The sequence below is a fragment of the Rhinolophus sinicus genome, linkage group LG04 (genome assembly GCF_036562045.2).
Source record: "Rhinolophus sinicus isolate RSC01 linkage group LG04, ASM3656204v1, whole genome shotgun sequence".
In the NCBI taxonomy this organism is placed as follows: Eukaryota; Metazoa; Chordata; class Mammalia; order Chiroptera; family Rhinolophidae; genus Rhinolophus; species Rhinolophus sinicus.
The window spans coordinates 167,543,577-167,555,943 of record NC_133754.1 but is presented as its reverse complement, the minus strand read 5'-3'; the positions used below and the strand labels follow the sequence as shown (position 1 = coordinate 167,555,943).

Genomic DNA, 12,367 nt, shown 5'->3' with positions numbered 1-12,367 from the left:
TTTTGCAATAATTAAAAAATAAATTAAGGGTGGGGGGAAAGGAACAAAGAACTGACACATGCTGCAACTCGGATGAATCTTGAAAATATGCTAAATGAAAGAAGCCAGACACAAAGGTCACCTAGTGTATGGTTCCTTTCATGTGATATCTGGACTAGACAAATCTAGAGAGACAGAAAGCAGATTAGAAGTTACTGGGAATGAGGGAAATGAGAAATCGGGAGGGATTACTTAATGGGTATGGAGTGTTTTTATGAGGTGATAAAAATATTTTTGTGGTTATACAACATTGTAAATAATATCAAATTGTACACTTTAAAATGATTACTTGTATGTTATATGATTTTCACCTCAGTGCAACACACACACACACACACACACACTTGTAGATCAAACAACACACATCCTATTGTGTCCCTGTTTGGATCTGTTAGTATGGTATATGCAAAATGATCCATTGGGGTCTTGGAAAAAATTTTTTATTTTTATTTAATCTTTTAAGTTAAAACTTATTTAAAGTAGTATGTATGTATTATAGTATTTAACATGCTGAAAACAAACACAAGAAAATAAAAACACCTTACTCCTACCACTCAAATTGCTATTATTAGCACCTCATATTTCTTTCTAGAGCGAACTTTCTCAACACATGTATTTTTACCCAAAATGAAGTTACATTGTTTGTGCTGTTTGTAAATTTGCTTCGTTTGATTATGATCTTCATCTTTTCATGTTAACACATTTTAATTTATCTAATACTTAAAATTCAAGTTCCCTCAATGGTTCCAAAACTGTTTACAGTATATTAAGCCAAATCAAGTATCAATCTAGGGCCGTGTATTGTATTTTGTATCATATGTCTTTTAAATCTCTTTTAATCTAATGTATACCCCTCGGCCCCCTTTTTATGACAGTGACTACTTGAGGAAACCCAGCCTTACATATTTCATCTTTTAAAATGTATTTTATTTTATGTGCTTTATAAGTGCAGTAAGTAATTATATATTGGGGTATATGATCAAAAGTTTTTACTGGTAAGGGTATAAGCATCCAAAACATTTGAAGACTATCAGGTAGTTTATTGTATTCATTGTTCAGTTTTATGTAGGTTTGAAGTTTTTCGAAATAAAAAGTTGGAGAAACAAATAAACATTAAAAGAGCAAAAGAAAAGTTTAGAAGATTACTATTCTAGTCTACCACTTTTTCAAGTATAGACTTGTTAGTTCAAAAGCTCACCTAAACCTGGTAATCAAACCTGGTGGTGAAGTTGGGGAAGTGGGCATTTTTAACAGATCTCACTGGTGGTTTTGATGCTCAGAGATATAAGGAGATGACACCATGTATTTTTTTATTATATCCAGAGTCTATATCTCTCCTTGGTCTTTTGGATCAATATTTATTGAGCATATACTCTAGGCCAGGCTGGATGCTAGGAACAGGGACCGTAGGGGATAGGTGGAAAGGCAGGTAGAGGCACCTGACATTCTTCTTCATTAACCTGTTATTTTCCTTGGTGTTCCTTTGTCAGGATTATGAAGAAGCTGTGCTCTTGCTGTTAGAAGGAGCCGAATGGGAAGAAGCTCTGAGACTGGTAAGAGAACTTTAAAACTCCTTCCAGTGTCAGGTGCTAAGCAGAGCGAGAGTGCAGGGGAGTCAGTCAGCTGGAGTCCCTTGTCTTCTGAGGCCAGTGAAATGAAGTAGTTCAGGCTCCCAGTCTAAGGATAACCTGGGTTTTTGAAACTGTTTAAAAAATTTATTCTTGATGTTTGGAATTAGTTGGTCCTCTAAATGTGCAATATTACTGTTTTCTGCTGAAATGAGTTGAATTTCCATTGGCTACCTTGTAGGTTTGCTCCTCTGAAAAATATCCTGTCACTTCTGAAAGTGATCCACTTCTTTCCAAGTATCGTAGTTCTCCACGGACTTGAAGTTTTCCTGCCTAAACTTACGGTATTTGTATTTTTCCTTTTAGGTATACAAATATAACAGACTGGATATTATAGAGACCAACGTAAAGCCTTCCATTTTAGAAGGTGAGGGCTACGTTTTAGATAAAATTCCTCATTTGGAAGTAGAGACATGGGAAGGGGAGAGATGGGAGAGTGTTCCCTGTTATTACATCCTTTGCTCATGTGTTAGATGGAGTCAATCAAAATTCTCTGCTGGGTGTAAGATTTAATTCTGACCAGGGTTTTAAAATACGGTACACTGATAAATGGTAGCACAGAAAATATTTGAATTTTTAAAACCTGCAATAAGATATGGTTAAGAATGTTTGTATTTGGAAATAGTTGGTAACCTTGAAAGGAACTATATATTAGATAATAGTATTGTATCAATGCTGAATTTCCTAATTTTAATCATTATATTGTAGTTGTTATTAGATAACATGCTATTCTTAGAGATGCTGAAGTATTAAGGGGGGAAGGATCACATCTCAATCCCACAAAAATGATAGAGAGTAAAGAGAGAGAGAAAAACAGAGGAAGCCAAAAATACGGCAAAACGTTAACTGGTAAATCTAAGTGAAGAGTTTATATATGTACATTGAACTATTGGAACCTCTAGGTAGGTTTGAAATTTTAGAAAATAAGTGAAAAAAGAAGCTTTGCAAATGAAGTTGGTGGTTCTTAGAGAACAGATGAGTAGTGTCAGTTCTAGAATACGCTGGTGTTCACTGTGACCCCTTACAAGCGAAGTGTAACAGGACGTCAGTTTGACTTCTAGAAATCTTTAGGAGCGGGTTGGTTTTCAGCTCTGCCTTTTTTTTAGCACAGTCTCCCCTGTAAGTAATGTCTGGCCTTTCTGATATTAACACATATTCACATTCTTCCCCTGCCTACGTCTTACTCCCGTATCTTAATGAAAACTATGGGAGAGTTCTTTTTGTATTGTTCACTTTAAGTACCTCTAACTGGATACTGAAAGCATCCTTCCTGGCCCTGCAATAGCCCATTAGCCAATTCTTACTTGGAATTCTCTGCTACTGAGAACCTAGAAAAATGCTGACAGTTCATCTGCATAAGCTTAATACCTGTATTTAGGGAGCACTTCAGTGACTTGCCTCCTGTTTTTATTAACAGCTTCCAGTGTACTCTTTTTACTTGTCAGTCCTATTTTGAGTTAGGTATCGAATCTTTGTTCAGGTGATTTTGTAAGTTGAGTGTTACAGAGTATTCTAGGATGTTGTTGATAAATTCTAAGATCTGGAATCTCAATCTCTAGTTTATTCTCCTAAAATGATGTAGGTTAATACTCGTTAGGAAAAATCTTGCTTGGAAAACCTAGTAACCTATTTGTTAAATTCCAGCTCCCTCACTCTTCCTGCTCTAGTTTTCTCTCCTTGCTTAAACATTATGCTGAAATTGTTTTCCATCTGCACCCCCAGCTCAGAAAAATTATATGGCGTTTCTCGACTCTCAGAGAGCTACATTCAGTCGCCATAAGAAACGTTTATTGGTGGTTCGAGAGCTCAAGGAGCAAGCCCAGCAGGTGCATCTGGGTGAGTGTTGCGTGAAGACCGGCGATGCTGGGTGGGGGCGGGACGGATGGCAGCATCACACTTTGTCTTAGCTGTTCATCGTGCCTTCTGCAGTGTGAGTGCTGTGTCATGGGGATGTCTCAGGCCTTGGTAAAGCCCTTAGGGGCTGTGTATATGTCTGTGTATCGGGAGGGCTTGGGAGCAGGACCAAGCCCTAATGGGAAGAGCTCTGCCAGACTTCTTCCCAGCCAACCAGAATGACTGACTTCTATGTTTTACAAAATGAGTCTCCCTGTTTCCAAAAGTTGCTTTGCTTCAAAAAAAACAAAAAAAGAAAGAAAAGACAAAAGAGATTTGGTACTGGTGTGCAGTAATAACTATTTAATATGATCTTGTTTCATTTTGAGGTCAACTTTGTAATAATTTTCACCCATCCTTAGGTATGCCCTGGTTAACTAGAATCTACTTACCCCACTGAAGGTAAACCCACTCTAGCTGGGAGTTTTTATTTTATATCTGGTTCTTCTTTTCTAGATGATGAGGTGCCCCACGGTCAAGAGTCAGACCTCTTCTCTGAAACTAGCAGTGTCATGAGTGGCAGTGACATGAGTGGCAGATATTCCCATAGTAACTCCAGGATCTCAGCGTATGTATCGTGTTAATCCAGCACATTGACCATGCCCGGGGTAAATGGAGAAAGTACAAGGAAATAGGTCAGTTTTCCACCAGGACAGGGAGGCAGGAGCCAGAGGAGTCTTCGAGGCCATATGGAAGTTGTGCAAGGACTTTGCCAGCATATCTAAGAGATTAGCCTTGGTGTTGAAATGTTTTCTGCTACAGCTTCATGGCCTGTGTGTTTACCCAGTGCCCATGAGGACCTTACACTGGGTACTCCATTTATAAAATATCTGATATCATTCATTTAACGAATATTAAGTGACTATAACATAGGCACTGAAAAAATAAAAAGATTATAAAGGAAAAAGACTTCATGTTTCAATTCAAAATCAGGATTGGATTAGGTAAATATAAGTTATCACACTTTTACTCTGTAGCAATTTGTCAAGTATTTATTAAATATCTTATGCTCAGTTGTAGTGGATGTTACCAAAATCTTTTAAGGAGACGTAAGTTACAAGAGCTATAGCCTTACTTGGGAGACAGAACAATGCAAGATTATATATTTAAACTGGATTGCGCTTTAGGAATTCAGAATGCAGATCTGTGGGGATGTGGGGGGCAATTAGAAACTGTAAGAAAGACAGCTAGAACTGGGCTTTTAACACGTTGCGTATGGATCACGAGAATCTTCACGAGGGATTTAAACCCCGCCGTTCGCAACGTGTTAACACTTAAGAGGTGGGGTGAGAGAATCCCAAATAAAACAAATGGCATATTAAGGACCTCCGAGGCAGTAAGGAATATGGGATTCATTTATATATATGCTTTTTAGTCATATTCCAATCTGGTGTGTCTGTATCTTATTTAAATTTTATTTTGTTGCCTTTGAATTTGTTTTTCATTACAAAATTCAAGTTAGATGTCGTTCTATTCATTCTTGTAGCTCTTATTAGCAGATGTAACCTCATTTTGCTCTGTATTTTAATTAAAATGGCAAGGCCAGACATCACTTTTTAGAGTTTTCCTTATTGCTTTCTGCCTATAAGACTTGCTTCTCACAATTTTATTTTTTGTATCACTTTAACACCTCGTCACCGTTTCCCTCAAATACAGATGCCGTCTGTCAATGCTCTGGTTTCTCAGAAAGTTGATGGCCAACAGATACGTTCATTTTTGTTTTTGTTTTTCAATTAAAGTTTATTGGGGTTATAGTTGTTAGTAAAGTTACATAGATTTCAGGTGTACAATTCTGTAATTTTCAGTATGTTCAGCACAGAAAAATCTCTTTTTAAACATCTCTCTAATTTCTAACAGGCGATCATCTAAGAATCGCCGCAAAGCTGAGCGGAAGAAGCACAGCCTCAAAGAAGGGCATCCCCTGGAGAACCTGGCCCTTTTGGAGGCATTGAGTGAACTGGTACAGGGCACTGAAAAGTTGAAAGGTATGTGCTCAATACTGATAGACGATTCTTGTCCACAGAACAGTGGACAGCACAGACAGACAGAGTTCTGTAGATAATTAAGATATAATTTTCCCAGCTTGAAGATAGATGAAAACTGTTAGCTGGAAGCATCATTTCAGGGCACATTCCTGAAACACACCTTCTCACTTGGTAACCTAGACGCCTTCTTCCATTGGCATCCACATACCTGAGCTGTGAGAGCCTAGCACTGAAGCCAAGATAAAGGATTGTGGAGAGAGACACTGCTTCCTGCTTGGGCTTCCCTGTGTTTCTTTTTCCTTTTGTAGTAGATACCAGTATGTTGATTTACTCCAGCATTTGGGAAGGAAGAAGAAAATGTGGGCGATGGCAACTGTAGTGTGATATTAAATGTGTTTTGCTGGGGAAAGAAACTATGTTACGATTCTAGTGATGGAACTGGGAACACAACTTAACACTCTGTCACATTTGTTTTCCTCTAGATGAAATACACCATATTTTAAAGGTGCTCTTTCTCTTTGAGTTTGATGAGCAAGGAAGGGAATTACAGAAGGCCTTTGAAGATACTCTGCAGCTCATGGAAAGGTCCCTTCCAGAAATTTGGACTCTTACCCACCAGCAGAATTCAGCTACACCTGTAAGTTTTCCTCAAAGACACAATGTACATTTTTTTCATCATCTCACAAGTTATTACACTCACACAATCTCTTAAAAGTCAAAGCAAAAGACTTTCCTATTCTTAGGTTCATGTTTAAGCTGTCAGTATGATTTTATATTTGACTGTACACTGACCAGTACACCTTGGCCTAGGTTAAGTGTGCTTTTATTGTTCCTTTCTGCATGAAACAGATGTAATGAAGAAGATGGAAAAATCAGATAGTTGCCCCCGTCGTCCTTCAGTGAGATTGGGGTCGGGGTGAGGGAACCTAGAACCAGAATTGGCCTCTCACCTCCCTGTTCAGACTTCTGGGCTGGATCAGAGTTCTTTAAAGGAACCCCAGACAATTGCTTTTCCATTTGACTTGTCACTTCTGTGTTGTTACGATGAGCTTTTCTAATTATGTTTAAGGCTGTTTGTGTCCTATTAAGAATTATAATGTCCTATCTATTTACTCTTTACACCTCTGCTCAGTCTCGCACGACTCAGGTCTATTAAGAGTTTTGATTTGGATTCAGAAAGGTGGGTGTATCAGTCAGGGTCTGTTAAGGAAAACAAAACCCATAGCTGCTGTTTTATCAGAGAGAATTTAATACATGGCATTGGTTAAACAAACCTGGGAGGACTGAAAGGCCAAAGGAGCACAGCAGGGGACACTGAGATAATAATGGGGGCGCTGCTTCTAAGGCTGAGGGAACAAAAGGAAGAGTTTGGGATTATTAGGACTTAGAAGCTTGTAGGTGGCGCCCTGCTGAGCCTCTGAGAAGGGGGTGCCAGCCAACTGGTGCTGGTATTTCTGAGGGGCCTTCATGAGGCCAGTAGTAAGTGTGCAGAAATAAATGGAAACTGGAATAAACAGCTGCCGCCGAGGTGAAGAGCTACTGTGGCGTAAAAGGAAGCGAATGAAGGAGCAGATTTGTTCTTCTGTAGCCCTGCAGTCTCCCTCCGGTGTCTGCTCTTGGCAGAACATAACGCAGCCAGCTGGGAAGGAGGAGTGTGTGTTCGGGCTCCCAACGCCAGCGTCAGGACCAGTGTGCAGAAGGGTGGGTGTGGAGCTGAGAGAGCGTCGGTCATCAGCTCACTGGTTAGAAACACAAGTTTACTGGGCGTCAACTTCCTTATTAATGGGGATAGTGCTTCCCCCGTGCACTTCACTGGAATGTTTTGAAGGTTAGATAAGAGGATAGATGTAAAAGCATCTTACAAGCCATACACATAAAAGCAACTAAGAATCAATACCCCCACAAATACTTGAATTTAATAGGTATTTCCTAGAAAAAATGTGATCACTCTCAAAACTTAGTTGTTTTGAAGCAAACAGTTTATAATGCTTCCCCATGCCCTCCTGTACCCTCTTTTATTCAGATCATATTAACTTTTTTTTTTTAATTTATTGGGGTGACAATTGTTAGTAAAATTACATAGATTTCAGGTGTACAATTCTGTATTACATCCTCTATAAATCCCATTGTGTGTTCACCACCCAGAGTCAGTTCTCCTTTCATCACCATATATTTGGTCCCCCTTACCCTCATCTCCCACCCTCTCCACCTCCCTTACCCTCTGGTAACCACTAAACTATTGTCTGTGTCTATGAGTTTTTGTTTCTCATTTGTTTGTCTTGTTCTTCTGTTGTTTTTGGTTTATATACCACATATCAGTGAAATCATATGGTTCTCTGCTTTTTCTGTCTTACTTATTTCGCTTAGCATTATAATCTCAAAGATCATATTAACTTCTAAGTCACCACCTTATGAGTCTTTGCGGGAAAATGACCAGGACAATTGTGTTTTTGTTTTGGTTGGTAGAGCATGGTAATGGCCTATGTGCAGGATACCGTGAGTGACCTGGATGTGCTTTGAGCCCCTGACATTGCTGCTCAGAGTGTGTCACCAGCAGACTGCATGCACTTCACTCTGCAGGGCTGAGTGAAAGCAACACAGAGGGCCTGGCCTGTGCACACTGAGGCGTGTACAGGGGTGGACGTCCTGTGAAGTCTCTTGTTTTACCTTGAACATGTGTGCAGAGTTTTTATTCTATGCCATGATGTGTACATGTGTATTTTAATATAAAAATCCCACAAATCTTTGAGTACAACTTGATGCTCTGTATTCTATAGCCTCTGGTACTATTCTCCCTCCCCTTAGGGTATGGCTTACTTATTTGGAAAGGATCAGGCACATATCATTGTAGATTTTCTCTTTTTTACCTCCATCATTACTGCGGTCTTCTGATAGAAAGGAGATTTAGAGGTCTGAGTTGAGACTGGAGGAACTGGCTAGTTAAAATCACCTGAAAAAGAGAACTACTGGGGCTGATACCATACCGATGGAAACGGTGGGCTGCCGAGTGTTGGCGGAGCTCTGGTCTTTGGTATTGAGGTCGGAAGTGTAAGGTAACCTTTGCTGATACAGTCTGCTTTCCACTTAGGTTCTAGGTCCCAATTCTACTGCAAACAGTATCATGGCCTCTTATCAACAACAGAAGACTTCAGTTCCTGTTCTTGGTTAGTATTTTTTTCCCTCTAAATGATTAACAGTACTAAGCAGAAGAAAAATCTGTACGGGTTGAGAAGGTCAGTAGTATAAGGTGAGATTGGATATTGACTATAATTTTCCCTCAATTCTACCATGTTTCCCCGAAAATAAGACCTAGCCGGACAATCAGCTCTTATACGTCTTTTGGAGCAAAAATCAATATAAGATGTGGTCTTGTTCTACTATAATATAAGACCCGGTCTTACGTAAGACCGGGTCTTATATTAATTTTTGCTCCAAAAGACCCATTAGAGCTGATGGTCCGGCTAGGTCTTATTTTCGGGGAAACACGGTATCAATAGTCCTAAATTAGCAAGACCTCCTGTGGTGTTTTGACTATATCGTTTTTTGTTGGGGGAGTAGAGAATAGTAATTGTATGTGAAATTATAAAGCTGATAGGATTAATAGAGAAAATCTAGATTGTACAGAAAAGTACATCGAAGAAAATTAAAATTTGATGATTTCTAGTCATGTGTATACGTGTGTTTATGTATAATGTGAAAATTATATTTTTAAAAACATTTTTTCTTGAGCATTTTTCTCATATTGTTCAATATTCTTGAAAATAAGTTTTGGTGTCTGTATGGCTCATGTACAGATGTACTGTTGGAAGTTTATTATGAATAATGCTAAGATAAAACATCTTTATATATATATTTTTTTTCTCTTATCTCTGCTTCCTGTATATGATTCTTACTTAAGAGACTCCACAAATGTAACTAAAAGAAGGCCCCCAACCCTCCCCCCCATTTACGTTGTTTGAAGTAGGGACATTTTTATTGATCAATGTGTTTGTAGAATTTTTTTGTTATATTTTCTGTCCATTAACTTTACTTACTGAATACATGCTACCATATTTCTTTACAATTGATATATATAGTGAAGTGTCCAAATTTTAGGTGTATAGTTTAGTGAGATTTAATAAATGTACATGGCTTTGTAACCACCATCACCACCCATGTAAAATATGGAACATGCTCCCACTTTGAATCAGTCAGTAGACACTTTTTCTTCTACTCTTCCCCTGTGCCTGAGGTTGCAGTGGGATTTCTCTTCTCAGGGCAGGGCCTCCAGGCTGTTTGCTCTGACTGGAGGTTGCAAAGTAACAAAAACATTAACTCTGGTTCCGGTGGTCATCTTGTAGTTGCAGAGCCCAGGAGCCTAGTTTTAGATTAGAGTTACCGCCTCAGCTCCCACCAGTAAGAAAGAGTGTGTTTGTCACCGTTTTCCTTTCCTTTTTTTTAGATGCTGAGCTTTTTATACCACCAAAGATCAACAGAAGAACCCAGTGGAAACTGAGCCTTCTAGGGTGACTCTGATCCTAGCTGGAGAGCTCCACAGAGAAGACCATTTTCTTTTCACTCCTCACTCCTCGAGGCCTGGCTGTGAGAACTGGGAAGAGTAAGATGATGACGTACCTTAGCGTTGAGAGCTGTGCTGTATAGCAGACTTCAGCAGCCATGAAGCAATTCTATTCTATTTTGATACAGTTTTAATCATTAGCAAAACTTTATGCTTTAACCAGTAGAGCATCATCTTGTAAGAATTATTGTTCTTTTATTTCGTGTAGTTTGAGAGCATATTTCTGGTACTTATGGTAGTCAGGAAATTGGGTTTCATTCCTGATTACAGGTCTAATTCCTATTGGAATCTTAGACAAGTCACATAATTGCTTTGTGCCTCAGTTAATTGGGAATATGTTTCGTGGCTTCTACCTCAAAAATGTGAAGATAAGTAAAATGTTTTTAAATTGCTTTACGTTCCTGGTGGAGAGCTTTTAAGGATAAACAACATGGCTATTAGTGCTACCAATATTTGGTCAAATTTAATCACTTAAATGACTTCACCTTGAACTAACTCAGAATTAAAAGCTAAACATATTCTTTGAATTCTAAGCTTTTCCATGCTGTGATTTTCTCGTATCTTACAAGGTCATGTGCTTCCAGTTATAACTGGGTTGAGCTTCCTATCACTACCGTGTCCATAAAGACTGTTTTCACTGCCTGTGAATCTTCTGCCAGAGAGTTAGCAGAACAGATTAGAATTTCTGAAACAGTACCATGTACAGTTGTTACACTGAGCACTGAGCATCATATGACGTGCACAGTTGTAAGTTCTTCCTTTTTCTCCAAATATTGCTTCTTTTAACGTAATGTTTTGTCAGTGTCTAGGCCATTTATTTTTCTTTATGGTGCTTAACTGAACTTTGCCTTTTAGTTATTTTCTTTGGAAGAAATGAGAATGTTTTCTCTTTTTGGTGAGCCTAGAAAAAGCTCAGTTCATTTTGACAATAGTTCGTGGCTGATTCTTAGGTAAGGTTAAAAATTTCTTCCATGCCTGTAACACCAGAACCAGATGTTCATTACTGTACATAAGCTAATAGGAAATGCTACTTTTGATTCTCAGAGTACAGATATATATATATCCAGAATTGTAATTTAAGGTTTTCCCTAATGTAGCACAATGTTAGCTTTAGAATCTAGGTATGTTCAATGTATAATTCAACTTTTCTGTGTGTCTGGAAATTTTCACAAAATAATAGGGAAAGAAAAAGAAAATGAAAATATGTCCTGCTTTGGAGAAATCTACTTTTTGACTCATACCCATAATGGACTTGTTTTAATGAAGTGCCCAGCACTGAAAAGGCTGTAAATGGGCCGGCCCGGTGGCTCAGGTGGTTGGAGCACCGTGCTCCTAATGCGAAGGTCACCAGTTCGACTCCCACATGAGGCAGTGAGCTGTGCCCTCTACAGCTAAGATTGTGAACAGCAGCTCTCTCTGGAGCTGGGCTGCTATGAGCAGCTGGAGGTTGGCGTGGGTTAGCGTGAGCGGCCGGCAGCCGGCAAATGCTGCTGTGAGTGGTCGACCGACGACTCGCAACCGACTGCCTCAGCTGGGGGATCACAAGGCTCATAACACCAGCAGGGGCCAGGGAGCTGTGTCCTGTACAACTACACTGAGAAACGGCCTGAACTGGAGTGGGGGCTGGGGGGTGAGGGGTGGGGGGTGGGGGGTGAGGGGTGGGGGGTGGGGGGTGGGGGAGGCTGAAGAGGGGTGGGGGGAAGGGCTGAAAGTGCTTTGTGACTCCTCTTTGGCATGGGTAAATGAACGTGGTAACGTATTGGTAAATGAACGGTAACGAATTGACTTAATGTGTTATATTGCCCTTGCTATGGATAATATAGTACAGAGACTCATGCTAATGGATTAGAAGTACAAGCAGATGTGTCTGTTGTTAATAGTGTTACTTCATGGATGTTCAGCTTCCTTAAAATAATGTATTGAAGCAGCAAAAAAAATTGTGTGAATACAAGTTACTATCAATTACTGTCTCTTGCTGGAACAAGATGGAATTTTGTTCATTTAGAGAAGCAGCAGGCAGGAGCCGACCTTCCAAACGGAAGACAAAGTCAAGGAAGAATTCATGGGGGAAAATGCAGTGTGGGAAAAGGGGAAACTGCTGGGCGTGATGATTGCTTGATTTGGGGGAGTCTATCAAGTTCTAGGAGAGAGTGTATAACTTTCCCCCCACATGTGGACGCTGTCCCAAAGCAAGTTCATGCTGCAATAAGCGAAAAGCCTCAGTTATTTTGTTGGTTCCATTGAGTCAACTTTGCTCAGACGCT

The 12,367-nt window shown here is 39.5% G+C and overlaps 1 protein-coding gene across 2 annotated transcripts in view; it reads left to right on the top strand.

Annotated features, from left to right (window-relative positions):
- ELP1 (elongator acetyltransferase complex subunit 1) overlaps positions 1 to 10,636 on the top strand; it is a 53,638-nt gene extending 43,002 nt beyond the window's left edge. For both annotated transcript variants that reach the window (XM_019734212.2, XM_074330799.1), the window contains 8 exons: positions 1,530 to 1,592; positions 1,974 to 2,034; positions 3,390 to 3,503; positions 4,017 to 4,128; positions 5,418 to 5,545; positions 6,028 to 6,182; positions 8,634 to 8,709; positions 9,987 to 10,636. In XM_019734212.2, coding sequence (XP_019589771.2) covers positions 1,530 to 1,592; positions 1,974 to 2,034; positions 3,390 to 3,503; positions 4,017 to 4,128; positions 5,418 to 5,545; positions 6,028 to 6,182; positions 8,634 to 8,709; positions 9,987 to 10,054 — 777 coding nt within the window. In that variant the 3' untranslated portion in view covers positions 10,055 to 10,636. The remainder of the gene's footprint in view (positions 1 to 1,529; positions 1,593 to 1,973; positions 2,035 to 3,389; positions 3,504 to 4,016; positions 4,129 to 5,417; positions 5,546 to 6,027; positions 6,183 to 8,633; positions 8,710 to 9,986) is intronic.
- The last annotated feature ends 1,731 nt before the right edge of the window (positions 10,637 to 12,367 follow it).